Source organism: Asterias amurensis, chromosome 7 (assembly GCF_032118995.1).
Source record: "Asterias amurensis chromosome 7, ASM3211899v1".
Lineage (NCBI taxonomy): Eukaryota > Metazoa > Echinodermata > Asteroidea > Forcipulatida > Asteriidae > Asterias > Asterias amurensis.
The window spans coordinates 14,715,680-14,733,991 of NC_092654.1; the positions used below are offsets into that span (position 1 = coordinate 14,715,680).

At 39.5% G+C, this 18,312-nt stretch overlaps 2 protein-coding genes across 3 annotated transcripts in view; one reads left to right on the top strand and one right to left on the bottom strand.

Annotated features, from left to right (window-relative positions):
* Positions 1-5,148: 5,148 nt before the first annotated feature.
* On the bottom strand, positions 5,149-9,028 carry LOC139939859 (large ribosomal subunit protein uL1-like). Its single transcript, XM_071936012.1, has 5 exons — positions 8,974-9,028; positions 7,647-7,799; positions 6,659-6,807; positions 6,152-6,324; positions 5,149-5,747 (listed from the first exon to the last, which is right to left on the bottom strand). The coding sequence occupies exons 1-5, from the start codon at positions 8,976-8,978 to the stop codon at positions 5,577-5,579; spliced, it is 651 nt and encodes a 216-aa protein (XP_071792113.1). The 5' UTR covers positions 8,979-9,028; the 3' UTR covers positions 5,149-5,576.
* Positions 9,029-9,338: 310 nt separating this feature from the next.
* The window catches only part of LOC139939442 (ubiquitin carboxyl-terminal hydrolase 47-like), a 29,770-nt gene continuing 20,796 nt past the window's right edge, over positions 9,339-18,312 (top strand). For both annotated transcript variants that reach the window (XR_011786309.1, XM_071935362.1), the window contains exons 1-6: positions 9,339-9,469; positions 14,467-14,670; positions 15,100-15,216; positions 16,144-16,330; positions 17,085-17,181; positions 17,719-17,864. Coding sequence is in view for 1 of the 2 variants with exons in the window: in XM_071935362.1 (XP_071791463.1) it covers positions 9,434-9,469; positions 14,467-14,670; positions 15,100-15,216; positions 16,144-16,330; positions 17,085-17,181; positions 17,719-17,864 (787 nt within the window). In the remaining variant the exon portion in view is untranslated. The remainder of the gene's footprint in view (positions 9,470-14,466; positions 14,671-15,099; positions 15,217-16,143; positions 16,331-17,084; positions 17,182-17,718; positions 17,865-18,312) is intronic.

The window sequence follows — 18,312 nt, forward strand, 5'->3', positions numbered from 1 at the left end:
TCTTTATTGTTTAGAAAATGCCTAGTATAAAATTAAATGTTGTGTAAATGGAAGATGTTTTGTGATCTTGTTTTAATGATTTATTTCTTTGCGTAGAGGCCTGTATTTTGAATGTTTGAAGAAACATTTTCGTTTATATAATTTAGTTAAGTGGTAAATCCTTGGTATACGTAGATTTTTCATTTTTTTTCTAATAACAGACTCCCGCTCTAAGTCGAGTCGGTCAGAAGAGTAGGGTTGTTATTACTACATGTATCATTTCTTATATTGAAAGTTTGTAAAATATTAATTTTTTCTGAATGCGCCGTATTTTTGACCGCGTGAGGGCGCTCTCAAAAAATGTTCTATCACTTCCGGGGGTTTAATGCGACTATCGTCTGCTCGCGTGCTCTCTGTGTACAGTTTTAACATCGGCTGGCGTTCTATCATCACTATGACACTTTCAGGGGTAGTATTTGAAGCAGCCTTTATGCATACTCTTTGTTTGTGGAGAACATGGTATTGTAGACCATGCAGTTGCTAGCGTGAATGGGATTGTGTCTGAACTTTGCGTGTGACAAGAACACATCCCACCCAGAACCAACGTGGTGAGCTGAATAACTAATGCTGCAGTGGGTCGATCAAGTTGTGCACCTGGGCTGTCTTTTTGTCTCAGAATTTTATAGACGGAAAGTGGCAAGACTCCTCACCACGTCAGGCTGCCGTCCCGATGCCAGCAGGTAAGTTTCAAATTTCTAACCGGTCACACACCAGTCCACTAAAAACTATACCGCAAGTACACAGTAAAAGTGATGACACTACCCCTCCCAGACCCACTTTCTATATTGGCCATAATCTACAATTCTCTAAAAGCATTAGCCAACAATCCCCACATTGTGCAGAACCAGCTCATACGTGTTTACCACAACCGTCTATTAAAGGGACACACCGGCTCACCATTTACGCAATTTAGGGGTGTAGAATCATAAATAATGTTTTTATAGATGGTTGATACGGATCAGGCAAATCCTTCGACGATGGAGGTAGACATTCGTGCTTCGACGTACATCCAAAGATCGTCACGAAGAACACAAATAAACTAACCCAGAATATGATGGGACAATGACAAGTAAACAAAGCATTCCTGGCACCAATAAACTAGGCCTACACGTGGAGTTACGTGCTCCCGACGTGCCAGGGCCCAATTTCATAATGCCTTCACAGTGGCACAACAATTTGCTTAGCACAAAATAGTAGGCCTATTGCATAGCAGAAACTGATTACCAGTCAAATTTTAAGTAAATTTGAAAACTTGTGGCTGGTGCCCGACTAAATTTTTAAATAGTAAAGAAATGTTGTAAGCAATATTTTCTGCTAAACAGATGAAACTGATCAAACTGAAACTAATTTTCAAGGTAAAAAAATTTTTTATCTCGGGGGGGGGGGGGGAAGGAAATCTTGAAGGATTCAAAAGCGTCCTTGTGAGAATGTATTTTGAAACGTAAGCGTAGCTGCAAATCTTGAAACGTAAGCCTAGCTTGACTCGGGATTGAAAGCACCTTTTGATTATACTATAGCGTAACTGGAACTTATACGTATATTGGATTGTATACGCGTAGCTGCGTAGCTTGGAACGGAACCATATTTTTCAGAACGTAACCATATTTTTGGAACGTAAGCATATCTTGGACATAAACGTAGCTGCGTATGGAACGTAAGCATAACTTGACTCAGGATTGAAAGCATACCTTTTGTTATTATAGCCTAACTTGAAGGAACGTAATCAAAACTTGGAATGTAAACGTAGCTTGAGTAGCTGTGTAGCTTAGAACGTAACCTTATCTTTTGGAACGTAAGCATATCTTGGAACGTAAGCGTAGCTGGGTTTCTTGGAACGTAAACGTAGCTGCGTATAGAACGTAAGCGTAACTTGACGCAGGATTGAAAGCGTACCGTTTGTAATTATAGCATAACTTGAAGGAACGTAAGCAAAACTTGGAATGTAAGCAAAGCTTGGAACCTAAGCATATCTTGGAAGGTAAGCGTAGCTGGGTATCTTGGAACGTAAACGTAGCTGCGTATAGAACAAAGCGTAGCTTGACTCGGGGTTGAAAACAAACCTGTTGATATTATAGCGTAATATAAGCGTAGCTGAGTATCTACGTAGCTTGGAACGTAACCAAATCAAGGGCGTCGAATGGGGGGGGGGCGGGGGATATGTCCTCCCCCACTTTTTAGACTGGGGGGACAGCATATCAGATGCCCCCCCCCACTTTTTGATTGACTGTCTCATTAGAAATATGGAATAAAATGTTAAAATATACATCACACATGACATGTTTCAAACGATCAAGTATTACAACAATTACATAAGCGGCCGTTGAATTTCGCCTGCTATAGGCCTACCTTAGGTCTTCAAATGTGTAAATTAAAAACAAAAACAAGGCGCTAACAATCAAAATATGTTGTCAAAAAAAAAGTAAAGCCGTGACACCCCCCCCCCCCCCCCTCGTAATAAACCCTTTGCTCTGCTCTGCTAAACTTTTACAAACATGGGATATAACAATAACGATAAACAGGGGGGGGGGTTATGAATCCAGGGTTAGATTTCGCAAACCAAGATTAGATTTGGTTTGTCGATAAAGTCGATAATGTATTTTTTCTGATTGGCAGTGATTGTGACATCACTTTGCTTAGCAGTTAAGATCAATTCGCACTTAAGCTCAATCTTGGCTCTTTGTGAATTTTGTGTGCGTAGATAAACAATTCCATAATGACTGCTGGTGTTAAAGCAACTGACACGTTATATCGTTTTGAAAATGTCATTTTTGGATAATGATTTTGAAATGAGTAGGATTTGAAACTTTGCATGGTGGAGATAAGATATAGAAGAGTTTGCGGTAACACCATGTAATAACAATCTCTAAATGAGTTGGGGTGGTTCTGAAAAGAACCGTTGGGTTAACTCCTTTTGAAATGAAGAAGTCAGGCCATCTTTGTTTCATTTATACTAGGCATATCATTGAAACGATTATAAAATCCACAACTAAGACACAATTGTGAACAGCCTTATAGTGTAAAAGGTAGGCCTACATTGATTTAAAATGAATTAACAAGGGAAGACAAATAAAACTCTTTTAAAGTCTTTAAAAATGTATTCGACCGTGTTGTGAGTGATAAATGAAATAAATTATCTTACGATAGGGCCTTAGAAATGAGCTTTTTTTTCTGGCCAATCCGCTGCGCATAAAAAAAACATGAAGCGTTTCATGCTTTAAAAATATTTATTCGTATTATGAGTGATAAATTAAAATTTCAAAGAAAATATCTTACAATAGGGCCTTTGCAATGAGCTTCTTCTTTGGCCAATCCGCTGCGCGCAACCCCCCCCCCATCTTTAAGCATTTTTTTTTTTTTTTTGGGGGGGGGGGGCTGAATGACGTCAGTGCAAAGGTTTATGCGAAAACCTCAACTTTGAAATTAAAAGATCATAAAAGATTGAATGCATTTTATATTCATGCCGTTTATTATAACCACTTTTACTCGCCTCCTGGTCAAATAACAAATAGTGAGCAAGTGTAACACAGAAATTAAATGTCAAAGAAATGGTATGGAGTACAAATAATGTAAGGTTTTTATTAAAGACATGCTCGCCCGGCACCCTCACTTTTCAGTAGCGATCGACGCCCTTGAACCAAATAATACCTCAACAATCTCAAAAATAACACTTCATTTGCAGAATTAAAAAATAAAATTTATTTTACAAAATAATACTTTGAGGGAATTTTGTTTTATCATTATTTTTGTATCAACCTTTTACAAAATTATTATTCACCTGTTCATTTTGCGATCGGGGGCTCCGTTTTTTTCCCCTCCCTTTTGTCTTCTTCGTAAAACATTTTTTAAGCTACTCGCACAAAACACTGTCAATATAACTCTTTTTAGCTGAATGTTTATAATGATATGTAAAACACTGTACAGCGTTTTGAGATTTTTTTATGTAAGACGCTATATTAAAAATAAATTATTATTATTATTATTATAAAAAATGCGGTAGTCCTACGTTTTGACATCATCAATCTTTTTTAATTACCTGAAAACTCTTAACAAAAAGAAATTAGGAGCCATGAAACAAATATATTGGAACGTTGCGATCATAAGAAATAACGGAATCGACACGAGGTGTACCGACTGACAAACCCACAATGACAAACATGTACTTTGATGTCTGGCTCCCAACCCCTCCCAAGCTCACGGCGAGACCCGCAAGCTGGGAGTTCATAGCGCCCTGGATTACACCTCAAGCCCCCACGAGACACGGCATGTGCGGTACGTGATATGACCCGGGCGCGCTTACGTTCCGATTGCTCCACGCCGTGGGGCCATATAACAAGCTTCCGTTACACGGACTCTTTGAATGCGAATCTTACGTTAGATTTTTCACTATTACATGTATTTACATTGTGTAGCGATAATTTGAATACATGATCTTTTTTGTCAATTACTCGTTAATAATTTTGTAAAACAAAAAGATTTAAATTTGGTTTGGTAAGTTATGTTTAGACGGCTGGAAATAATACTATCCGGAAGGTCACGTGATTGTTTGTACCACTTTTTTGTTAGAACAATAACGCGACCTTCGTTTTCGTCTTAAAATGCTCAAAAACGGCTAAATTTGATGATTTTTTTTTTAGGGACTATTCTTCATTCCTGGAAGACCGTTGAATTTATATCTTATTCTATTTTGTAGCCCAAATAGCCCAATTCAGCCGGTGTGTCCCTTTAACCATGGAGGAAGTAAATGCATGACTCAGAATCCCAGATATGACATCAGTTAATACTCCTTTATGTATTCAACAGATCCTTTACTTAATAATATAATAAGACTTGTAATGCGCATGTATTATCCACCCTGCTGGGTGTTCAAGGCGCAGCCAATATTCCTGCATTTTTTGTTAATAGAACTTGTTTTATTTCCATTGTTCTATTAACAAAAAATACAGGAATATTGGCTGCGCCTTACACCCCGCAGGGTGGATAATACATGCGCATTGCAAGTCTCATTAGTATTATATTACATGTATTAAGAAACAACTAAACAAACAAACAACCCAACATTGGATAACACAGTCAACTTTTTAAATAATGGTTCACACAGCACAAACAACATTGCGTTTTCTTCACTTTCATTTATTCACCCTGCTTTGGTTCAACATCACTTGATAATTAACTGAAGTATCCAGAATTCCACTGAAATATTAAATTGTAGTCTTGGATAGTTGGGCCAAAAAGTGTGTAATGACCACAGCTATTCTGTTTCATAAAGCATTCAACACTTTTTTGAGACAATGAGATAGTCCTTGTAAAAATATTCATATGAATTTATTGATGGACTTGTATTTTCACCAGGCCCCAATAAAACAAATCAGGTACTATAAATGTAATCCCATCATTACCAAAAACAATGTTCTTGATTCTTTACAAAATATCCCGAGATGTTGATATTACCATGATTTAAAAAGAGTGTATTGGAATAGTTTGGAGGGCATCTGAATGAGAAAGTGTCCATTGAATGGATGGATCCTCATGAAGCAGGTTTAGTACACCTGTTGTGGCCTTCCCATGGTGCTCTTGATGTAAAGAGAGCGTACATTCTGCCAGTTCTTCTTCAGGAGAGACACAAGGAAGTTGATACCCAGAGCGATGTTGCTGACCAGGTCGTCATCAGACATGGAGACATTACCGATGGCAACGGCAAGGCACAAGACCTATAGAGGGGGTAACAGAATCAGTCGATTTATATAGGTGAAGGGTTTACATAGTGATACAATTATTGGGTCGACTCATATTGTAGTGCAGGATTTACAAATTTGCATCAACAATAATGAATATCTTTCAACGTGTTCTTTCAGTTCGAACAAATTTTTTCCTTCAATTTTATGAATCAATGCTTTTATGTGTTGTAATAACGGAAAGTCAGGAACTACGCCAGGCCAAACAGCCTCCGCCATGGCCTTTGCCTTGATTCAGCTTAGAAGTGTTCTAATAGTTCAAATTTTCCAACAGAAGTACCCTCTGTTCAGTACATATTTGGCCTTGCCGTCAAGAATTGACTGGCAAAGTTTGCATATTCCAAAATGTTAAGCTTCTTCACATGGTTCTTTCAGCATACCTTCTTCATCTGGAACTTGATGGTTGCCTTGACTTCCTCCACCTTGGTGACCAGTTGGTCAGAGTGGGTGACCAGCGTGGGGAACTTGCCAGCCTTGTTGAGCCCAGGACCAAGAAGACGAGGGATCTGCTTGATGAGTGCCTCGGAGGCCAGAAAAGCGTCATACTTCTTGGCTGTCAACAAAAAATTAAACGGTTAATCAATTACCTTTCATTTTCTAGAGAAAATAGAGACCGTACATCAACCACATTCTGTTTGACAACAAGTTTGATTAATATTTTCACTTTTGTTGATTCTTCAACATACAACTCTACAGGAAAAAAAGAGGAAACTGCTGTGAATGGATATGTTTGTCAACCTTTTCTACTGCAAGTGGGCATTAGTTGTTCAGCTAAAAAGTTACTGTGTGGGCCATTGATAACTCCAGAGACTTCTAACGGCAACGCAAGATAGAAGGACAGACCAGATTTCCGATAAATGTGGAAGTCAGGAATACAAGTAAGTTACCTAGTTTCTTGACAAGCTTCTTGTTCTTGTTCAGTTTCTTCAGAGCCTCTGTGTCCATGCAAGGAATGTTGTTGGCCTTGGCTTCATCACAATGCTGCTGATCTCCCAAGACGCATACTCTGTACTTGGGACGAGGGATGGACCTCAACCTAAACAAAACATTATCAAGTTAGGAGACCAGAGTAGGATTTCTGTTTTAACTTCATCTTCCTGCCAAATACCCAAATGATTTAAGTTGTTTGCCACATTTACTTAGCCTTTAACAAATAATCTCATATTCTGTTGCATTAAGTAGAGTGCCTAGAAAACATTCAAGGAGATTTAAGGTTCACCCAGGTCCAGAAGTGAGAATAAAGTACTGGAGTTGAACTCACTAAAATGTGATAATGGCAAGTACGGACCGTCAGAACAAGTACTTAATAAGTCAGAGCAGTAATTCCTTTTTTAGCAGATCTCAGAGTAGATAAAAAGTGTTTTCAACATGATTTTTATGGTAATACATGCAATACTTCATACTCATCATTGATCTTGCAAGTTGTAGCATTGAAAAACAAAAGTCACTAGCGACATCAAATGTGCAAAAGATGGCTGTTTCTGAACTAAAAAACGATGATGCATTTAGTTCATTGATTTGTAATCCCCAAAAAACAAAGCGAGTTCAGTCACAAGAAAGCTGGAAATTAACTTAAATTCTTACTTCAACTGAAGTTTTAAGTCTGTCTCAATTAATACATCACTTTTTCGGCATTTGACTGCCTCCCCAGTTCTTTTTAAAGACCCTGGGTTTGGGTCTTGGTGAGGTGGGGCTTCGCTCGTTTTAATTTTCGACAGCGAACTGTCTCCCCAGTTGTTTTAAGACCCTGGGTGGAGGTCCGGTTAGAAGAGTCATACTGATTTCTCAGCATGACCCCGAACTCTCTGATCGTGACGTCAAACGCAGCAAATTCAGATGAGTTGAGGGGTCAAAGGTCAGTGTAGAACGCCATACTTGACAGTGCCGGAGAAACGCTTGTCCTTCTGTGGATCGTAGTTCTTCAGGTTGATCTGCAGCTCAACGGTCTCGAGGAAACCTCTCTTGCTGGCCTTGCTCCCTTTGACGACTTTGTCCACGGCCTCGTAAAGGGCCTCGCGTGTCACTTTACTGTAAAAATAAAACAAAAAACATAAGTGTACTGTGAATGTGATCAAAATAGAGTACACAAATATACATTGTAAGCCTAGTTTACACTTCACCCGAGAATCTGTCCACAGTTTTCAAAATTCGATTGTGGTGCAAGGAAATTGCTTTCAAAAATATGAAACTTGGCTAAATCATAAATGCCTTCAAAATCAAAGACAAAGTTCAACTTCTTTTTGAAGATGTAGGCTGTACCAAATGTATAGGTGATTTCCGAGCTATATTTCATCATCCCATAAGGAATGGATGCAATTTCTATTTCCAATAATAATGGGAAAGTGTCATGGCCGAGCGGTTAAGAGCACCGAATTCAAACTCTGGTGTTTCTGATCAGCAGAGTGTGGGTTCGAATCCCCAGCCGTGACACTTGTGTCCTTAAGCAAGACACTTCACCATTGCTTCGTCCTTCGGATGGGACGTTAAACCGTTGGTCCCATGTGTTATGTAACGCATGTAAAAGAACCCAGTGCACTTATTGAAAAGATGTTCCTGGTCCGATCGGCAGCAAATTGCGCCATAGCACCTTGTAAAACATTACATGGTGCTATAAGAATTAGGTCTCATATTTCAAAAACAGTCCCACATCTTGCAGGAAATACTGTGTTACAGCGCCAGGAGCGTCACTGAGTGACGGGCATGTGCGCTATATAAGAAGCCACAATTATTATTATTATTAATAATCCCCGCAAAAATATTTGGGGCAGTTGAGTTTTTATTTTGCTTTTTTGGAAGCAGTTACTCATTTTTCGGTGTAGACCCTATATTATATACACGGAAAATCATAGCAAATCGCCGAAACATGGGGAAGACAGTCCGACACGATTTCCGTATCCTTTTTTACCCATTTCTATCAATAGTAATATCTTATTTCCAGTCCTACCAAAAAAGATAAATAGACTAGGGAGACACGTAGTACGCAGCTAACGGTATGGCATGTGTGTGAAGAATAACGAGAAAAACCAAGCCAACACGAAAGCTTCACAGATGAACATTATTGTCTTCCAAACATTTAACAAAATACATTTTAGCATTAATGACACAAACAAACTATTATCTCAATAAATATATATTTTTATGGAAGTATTTAGGCAATATGAAGAGGATTAGAGCAGATTTAAAAGACATAAATTTTAGTAACCTCATGATGGATGATTAAGATCTTGCGCAAAAGACCGAGTATGAAAGGCTCTGTCAGCAATATTATTATTCTGTGCATCAATTTTTTTAGACAGATTTAAAACTAAGTCAAATTATTTTATTTTAAAAAATTATTTTCTCAAGAGTTATTTTAAATATTGCGAATTAACAATTCATTTTATTAAATAAAAGCACATTTTTATTTAAGTAAAACTAATTGTAGAATCAGAAGACTGATTGAAGTTTTCACGCCCAAATGGGCGCTTAGATAAATTTAAAGCAGCGATAAACCAGCACAACTACAGCGTGTTGCTTGGGCTACTTGTGAGTCATTTTGCTGCGCGCTGCACATATTATACGGGAATCACCTTCGTCATACTTCATGCGTGCTAGACGCACCATTTCCGGGGTGAACATTTTGGAAGTCTAAAAATATTCATGATTGATACTTGTAAAGCGAAATGGTTCCGGTAAATAAGCAGCTTGTCCCTTCAGAGGTAGGTAGAAAACACTGGACACATAGTTATTGAAGGTTTTATTTTATTTTAGTTTGCTTTCATGTCTGTCACGACACTGTCGTGCGGTGGCACTTCTGTCTGAGCTGCTGTCGGTGTTTTTTTTATGTTTAACTTTTTTTTTGGTTCGATGACACATAGAAAAGAACAAACGCACTATCATGCAAATAGCCGTACAATTGCCTTACAAAATTTCAAGCTTTTGTATTGGTTTATAACTGTACATAAACATGGTCATGGTCATGGATGAGCCCACACGGCTTCAAAACCAACTTTGAACTTAGCATGCTTAGTGCTTCAAAGACAAAACCAACTTAGCTTAGTCATTTAGTGGTGTAACTGGGTGTCAATATGCTCTATTAAGTATTATAAGGTTTATCGCGATTCAGAACCGCAGTGCATTGTGGGAAGGAATATGGGGCGGTTTTTATGCAGTTCCTACGACTCGCGCACGCGATGCCTTTACCTTTGGGTTCAACAGCGCCCTCTCTTGATATTTTGCTATTCGCGATAAACCTTATGGGATGCTCATCATGAGTGAGTCTCATCTTTATCCATGTTATACAATCCAAGACTGCAGCAGTGCAGAGACAACAATCAACATGACAAAAAGTTACTTTGGAGTTTGGGTCCTTAATTAATATTCATAAACACCTCTGAGTCTGACAGTTTCGCTATTCCTATGGATCGATCCGGCCTATCAATCAAACTGTGCGCGTTCACCCATGTGACCAATCACAGCAATGATTGTGGTCGGACAAACCCGGTCATGCGTGTGCGTATGTTGGCACGCGCGACAGAATCGTGCAGAATGTCATTGGGAGTGTTCGTACACATGTCTTGCTCACGTGCGCGGTGGGCGGAGCTTAGTGGAAAGCCGGAATGGTCCATTGGTGGAGAGCACGTCACGTGGGTGTGTTTAAACCTTTGTTTATGACCGGTAAAAAGTGTTGAAACATGGGCGTGACAGGCCTGCTTGCACCTTTGCTTATAAGGTCGAGCGCTACGGCCAGGACAGTTGTGTGCCACATCACGCGATACGCGCGACGCCCACAGCATTCCCTTGTAAGGAGTTGTTTACCCGAGGGCGGCGGAGAGACTTACCATTTCATAGCTGGAGGGGTGTTGTGTTGAAAGAAATCATTGAGAAAATTTTTTTGAAAAAATGACAAAAACTTACCAGATCCCAGAGCGAAACTGTCAAAAATTTTCCAGGTTGAGAACTTGGACCTGCGTTGCATATCGTAGGTTTTTTGACTTCCCGATATGTTCAACGCTTAATGTTTTGGTCACCAAGCGCTGAACTGCATGGACCTGCCGAGCCGCGGCCAAGTTGGACTAAACCATTCTGTTAAAGGGGTGTTACAAGGCAGTGCGACTGAGCGTGCGCGCTATACATAATATGAGTGACTGGCGGGCATAGTAAACGGACAGCGCACACATGTCCCACTGCCTTGTACATGTAACACCCCTTTTGACAAAATAAGGCTATGCATATTTAAATTCTATTCTTATATAATAAGTTTTATACAAAACTAATAGTAAGGCCAAATAAAAGAAAAAAATAATATAATATCGAAGTCTTATATAGCGCACGTATCTACCAAACAAGGTACTCAAGGCGCTGAGTATATACAAACTTTCAGAAAGATAGGTAATTGCAGTGATGAATTCTGAGACCCAATTATTTAGCACCTTATAAGGGTTTACAAGGTGCTACGGCGCATTAAGCAGCCACAACCAGGAACAACAGGGCGAACCCCTTCTCTTTTCGATAAGTGCACTGGGTTCTTTTACATGCGTTACACAACACAAGGGACCAACGGCTTTACGTCCCATCCGAAGGACGAAGCAATGGTTAAGTGTCTTGCTCAAGGACACAGTGTCATGGCTGGGGACTCGAACCCACACCCTGCTGATCAAATACCAGTTGATCGTCCGGATTTTCGAAAAAAAGGAGGATGAGGGCTTTTTTGTTTTTTGTTTTAACAAGCCACCAACTCTTCAGCTTGAATCCACCACAAACTTAACTTCATGAGGACCCGGGTTTAACAGGGTCGGATTATTCCATTAGTATTTTAAAAAGATTTGCTGGGTGGTAGGCATTTATGAAACGGACAGTTAGATGGGTTCAAGAGCATCCAGCTACATCCCCTGGGCCAGTCCTTTTGATAGGATGGATTCAACAATTTTTTTTATTATCTGAATTTTTTTTATTGAATAGTAACAAAACCGGATGCGGCCCCCAAAAAGGATGCGGGCGGGGATGCTCAACTGGCATTTTTTTTATTTGCCCTAAAATATTATTAAAACTAGTAAAAGACAAAAATGTAAGGTGTTAGCCTTGCTCAAGGCAGTTGCATTATTCGCTCCGAAAAGACGCAGCTGTAAACCCACCCGCCGTATACCCTGTGGATGGTGTGTGCGATCACACCGAATGACCAACCCGTATACACGCTGTCACATCGCACGAATACTGTTCACACAAGTCATCGCACTCGTACACCACTAACCGCATGCGGAGGCCGTCAGGCCGACAGCCTTGTCGGATCTGTATCTTCCCGTTTTAATGTGTTGTATTGAAAGAATTCCAATAGTGGACGAAATTGGGGGGCTCGAGGATATGCTAGTATGCAGCTCATGAATATGTATATCGTTCGTCAGACCTATCAGACAACACAGGATGTGAGGCAAATGAGTTATTCATTTTGACGTCCAATCACGCACTTCCCTTATCACGACCTTTGGACCCTATCATGCGTCCGTGGTGGTGGTGTGTGAGGTAAACATGTCTCGTCTTTCGCGGGCATTATGGTAATGAGCTGACCGTGGGAACTCTTCGCTTATTATAGTAATGAGGTCAGTGGCTTCAACACAGATCCTACAAGGCTGTCGGCCTGACGGCCTCCGCATGCGGATAGTGTACGGGGGCATCGTGTCGTGCGATGTTACGCACAGTGAATACGGGTGGGTTTTACGCACAGTGAATACGGGTGGGTTTTTATACAGCGGCGGTCTTTTTTCGAAGTGAATAATTCGACTGCCTTGAGCAAGGCTAGTAAGGTGTTTATTAAATTTACAGACACAGGGTTTACCGTCCACGTTTCGATAGCTGGGAGGAAAGTGAAAAAGTGGCTGTTGGATACAGAAATGTGAAAACAAATCTAACATTGTAACTGGGGCACTACTGATAACTGATGTGTACTCCTTAAACAAATATTTTGACATCTTCTTTCATACAAGTTCTTGCCAATTTACTAAAGTTGTCAACAAGAATTTTTGTTTTGGCCATCAGCTTCTTTTCAACCTTTAAAAACCCTGGCCTTTTCATGCCTGTATCACTATCGCCGACGGGACAACTGTGCTGAGAAACACAACACTTTTTAAGGCATGAAATATGCGTAGGTGTCCTGTGCCTCAGGTTTATCAGTACGGCTTTATAGGTGTACTTCATTGTTATTGAGGTAACTTTTTAACCTGCCCACCCCAATTTTTTATCAGTCACCTCTTTAATCTTCCCAATTGATGGGATTTGTAAGTTTGAAAGTTCAATGAAAACAAGCTGAAGACAATAAGACATTGCTTTTGGTGGTATGAGACATCCAGGCATAATAGTCCTGAGTCATTGTGAAGGATAAAGAAGGACAGGTGAAACGTGATGACGCTGTATGAGTAGTCGCTTGGGTCTGATGTAGTATTGACATATAGGGGCAAGTGATGAGACATAACAATTACATGCTGGCTGTAATTCTCTACACGGAAAAAAAAACACCCTGAAACAAACCAATTGCTTTGAAAGTTGCTTCTAATATCTCTTTTTTAAAGGGTAAGCTTACAGCAGAGCACAGAGTTACAAAATTATTAGTTTATAGGTGACTATGTGCAGGTGAATAACAATTTGCAGGACTTATCTTTGAACACGTGAGGTAACTAAGGGCATTTGACCAAATTTACTTGAATGCAAAACAAGTAAGCTGAACTGAGTTTTTCTTTCAGTTTCATTATTATTATAAGAAAATAAGATAGGCATACAGACATGCATTTAAAACAAGATAAAACTGTTATTGTGATTAACTGATTAACAAGATAAGCTGTTTTTTATTTTTTATTATTTTTTTACGCAAGTCCCCAGACACACAAGGCCTGAAGGCCACTTCAAGGTGTGGGCTACAATTGTTTTATTCGAGAGGCCGTTGCCACCTACTCCTAGGGCTAAAACAGGGTTACCCCCTTTACAGTCCGTATGGATGTAGGCTTGGGTATCATTAATCCGAAGCCTGGCTGGTAGAGCAGAAAGCACTACCTCCCCAATTTTACAGAGCAAGTGTCACAACCGGGACTCGAACCCAAACTCTGCTGATCAAACACCAGAGCTTGAATCTGGTGCTCTTTACCGCTCGGCCATGACACATGTTATTTTGATACAAGGAAATGTAGGTTTGTAGAGCCTATGAGAATGAGAACGAAAAAATCTGCTTAAGTTTCACCACAGGTTCTTACAACTGACTACATTTATGTCAGTTGTGCGGTGTCAAATCAAACAAGCAGTTGGTTAATTTTAAGCGCATAATTTGTGCATGCCCAAATTTAGCTTATTTGATTTCTACGAATACAATCCAATTAAAAAACATGTTTTTTTTTATATTATCGTATATATACATTGTACAGTGACTACAGTTGTTCATTAAACAAACAAGGTTATTTCTTAGGTTCTTCTTTGGTACATCTGGCCGACCGTGTTAGTTTGCACAGTAAAAGGAAAACCACGCAATTTCGAGGCAAATTTGTGTGGATCATTGTATTCTACTTTTAAAACATCTTTCCAACCATGCATTTTATAAAAAACGGTTACAAACGCTTTTTAAGGACCAACTCGTCCAACATGCGTAATAGCCTTTACCTTGGGTTGGGTCCCTCCTATATCAGGGTTACCTGACTGAGCCCTGTGTCTAATGATAACTTTCCATTCTCTACTTCAGGACCACAGTTCTGCTGACAGCCAACTGGTACTCTGTATAGTGCATGATATCACAAATCCCCAGTGGAACCAATGTAAGATTACCATCAATCTACAGGAACATGTATCTGTCCAGGAGCTGTGTGAAGAGATAGCACGGCAGGCCAACTATGAACCAGATACATTTAATCTGGTCTGGCAGAAGGGTGGAAATGATAGCCAGGAGGTAACGTCCGTTGATTTCAGGTTTTTTAATTATCGATACAACGAAAGTTCAATATCGAATATACTCGATATATCAAGTGCAAGGATGAAGCCTGAAAACAGTGCTTGGTATACAGAAGACGGACAGTTTAATAGGATCGCATGATAACGGTTTTACTTTACTGTTTCTTTGTCTGAACAATATTAAACAAAGCACCGCCCCTCCCGCATGTTTTTGGAAGACAAGAAATGCCAAAGACAATTGCAATTGCCTTTTCTTTCTTAATTCCTCGACCTCTTCACTCGCTTAACCCTCACCCTTTCTTAAATCCTTAAAAAAAATTAAAATCCTCAAGATATTTTTTTTTTGTAAATAATTTCATCCCACTGGGGTCTTCCATCTTGGCGATCTAATTTCAATATTTTCTGAATTTTGTCTTTATTTTGGAAGATTATAATGAACAAGCTCAGCCTCCTTACACTCAGGGATGCTGGTCTTTTACCTGGTAACAAGAGGAACTTCTTTCAGATCCAAGACAAGGATGGAATCCAACCGATACCTATTAATGTAAGTATTGCACGTATGATAACAAGTGAGATTGTTCCAAGTCAACCTAAGCTTGAGCGATATGACGATATTATCGAATATCGCGATATTAATTTGGAAACGATTTCAATATCGCTTCGATTTGGTTTTAATCGAAATATCGATATATTATTGCGATATCGATTAAGTATTGCAATATCGCGATGTATTTCCTAGCTGAGACATCTTGCACCCCATAGGTTTGGAGTAAAACCAGAAGAATAGGTCATTATAACACCTCTCTTATGCTATGACTGTCTCTTCTACAACTTTCACTGGGAGTGTGAAGACTGATGATGTCAAATTTAATTAATCGCGATTATATTGAATATCGCGATATATTATCGGCGATATATCGTGAATAAAATAATTCGATATCGCCCAAGCTTAAGTCAACCCACAGGCTTTGAAACAACTCACGGGACCCACAGCAATGGTAGACTTTTTTCACAGTTCTCACTAGTAGTGCGCGTGCTCAGACCTGAGTGCGCAATACTGAGCATGTGCACGCACGCTCAGAGCTGCAAAAAAATACTGTTATGTCTGCTGCCTATCGTTTCAAAAGTCTCCCATTGCTGTGGTTGCACTGTGCTATGGCTGTGGGTCCCTTTGCAAAATTAAAAACGCACTGTGCTTTTGCTTAGGGTCCCTTGCAAAATTAAAAACGCAAATTTACATTTTCCCCATAGAAGTGCCCCCTTACCGGAGGGAAATTGCTGTGCCTCTTCAAGAGCAAAGTTCAAGGCCTGAACTCACCATTGTTAAATATGACTTACTCGGAATTGAAGAGATTCTTCATCAAACATGAAAGTGTGATTCATGATTTCATTTTTGATAAGTGACCCTCTTAACTTTGTCTGATTCCAACACCAATGATTGACACTGATAGTCTTTGTATACTGTTTTCAGGCTGGTGCTACTGGGATCACAGTAACCAATGGTGATGATAACATAGCCGCTATGGCAGCCGCAGCAGCATGTAATGAAGACAGTGACAACCAGCCGCTGATCACAGCACCTACTGTAGATACATGCGCACCGTTTACTGACTATAACTATAGTTATGCATCGTCGGTCACATCCAAGTCAGAGTCAGGTAATCTTACATCCGGTGCATCCGTATTCAAATTACATTGGTGCCTATAGGACCAATAATTGTACTCCAATTGTCACTACTTTAATCTCTGATACAAGACAGACATAGAATCCCGTAACATTTGCTAGACACAGGAATTGGGCTAGCCTCTCATCTTAAAGCAAGCTTAGTTTATGTCTGGCAGCTATGGCTTTGCGTTTGGCTGGATTGTCGCTTCATGTGTTGAAAGTATTAGATGTCCTCAGCAACACTCTTCGCAACAGTCTTAGCTGTAGCAGTAGCCCCTGATTCTAATATGGCCTCAGTGATCGGGTTACAGTGTCATAGGCCCTTTGTGAATCATAGCTTCAGCTTGAGCTCAGACTTGAAATCCGAGGTTGACAAAGTTGAAGACCAAGCGGAAGCTTCGGTTTCGAAAAGAGCCATTGAGCTGTGTAAGAACAAACTTTGCAAACCATGGACAAATGCTGGCTTCACAAACAGGTTACATGCCTAAATGTCACAGTTAACCATGTTAAGTTTGTAATCAAGTCCTAGGCTTGATTTCACAATGAGCTAAGATTGATCTTATAATGAGCTGTCAGTTTTACCATAGTGATTTGTATTGTGACACCCCACTTTGCCTTGCAAATTAGATTGATACATGGGGTGTACATGGTTTAAAATCAGGAATAAACAAAATATGCTTGTTATTGGCAGCCGCACTTTCAAATCGCCTATGAATATGCATGTTATTTCACTTTGTAATGTGCAGGTTATGTTGGACTGATCAACCAAGCCATGACGTGTTACCTCAACAGTCTCTTGCAGACTCTCTACATGACACCAGAATTCAGAAATGCCTTATACAGGTCAGTTATCTCCTTATTTTGTTAAAGACACTGGACACTATTGGTAATTGTCTAAGACCAGTCTTCTCACTTAGTGTATCTCGACATATGCACAGAATAACAAACCTGTGAAAATTTGAACTCAATTGGTTGTCAAAGTTGCAAGATAATAATGGAAGAAAAAACACCCTTGTCACACGAAGTTGTGTGCTTTCAGATGCTTGATTTCGGTACCTTGAAATCTACTTTTGAGGTCTCGAAATCAAATTCAAATATTTTAGCTGAAAATTACTTCTTTCTCGAAAATTACGCTACTTCAAAGGGAGCCGTTTCTCACAATGTCTTATACAGCTCTCCATTGCTTGTTACCAAGTAAGTTTTATGCTAACAATTATTTTGAGTAATTAACAATAGTGTCCAGTGCCTTGACACATATTATATCAGAATTTAGACCTGGTTATGATATCTTGTCAAATCTTTCTAGCCCTTGAGCAACTATATTCTGACCTTTGACCTTTGCCCTCACACCATGTCATCATTTATCTTCTCTTTCTTAAGATGGTGCTTTGATGACTCCATTGAAGATGCAACTAAGAGCATCCCGTATCAACTTCAAAGATTGTTTGTTCAACTTCAGACGAGTACCAAACGATCCATTGAGACTTATGATGTTACAAGAAGCTTTGGATGGGATAGTAATGAAGGTATGTTATGCTGCAGATTAGGTGAAAAAACGATGATGTATACACCAGGCCTTCTGAAAAATCAGCAAAATTGTGATTAAAATCCTTCAAATTATATTTAAGCCTACACTAAGCATACATTAGGATTGGCCCTTGTACTCAATCAAATTGTCCTACATTTTGCCAAGGGTCAAAGTAATGTACATGTCATGCCTAATATACTCCTCTGAGAAAAGGATGTTTCTTGCTTTATGTTTAAAAAAAAATTGGGAACTATCAGAAAATTTTAGAACACTCAATTAATAGATGGGATGAGGAATATAATATTTTTGTTTGCCCTTATGTCTTTTGTGAAAAAAGTTCCACAGGCATATCACTCATGTGGGATTCTAACCAATGACGTCTGCCATGCTAGAGCAGATGTCTGTATACTCGGACACATGGGTGTAAGGGCAAAAACCAAATAAGA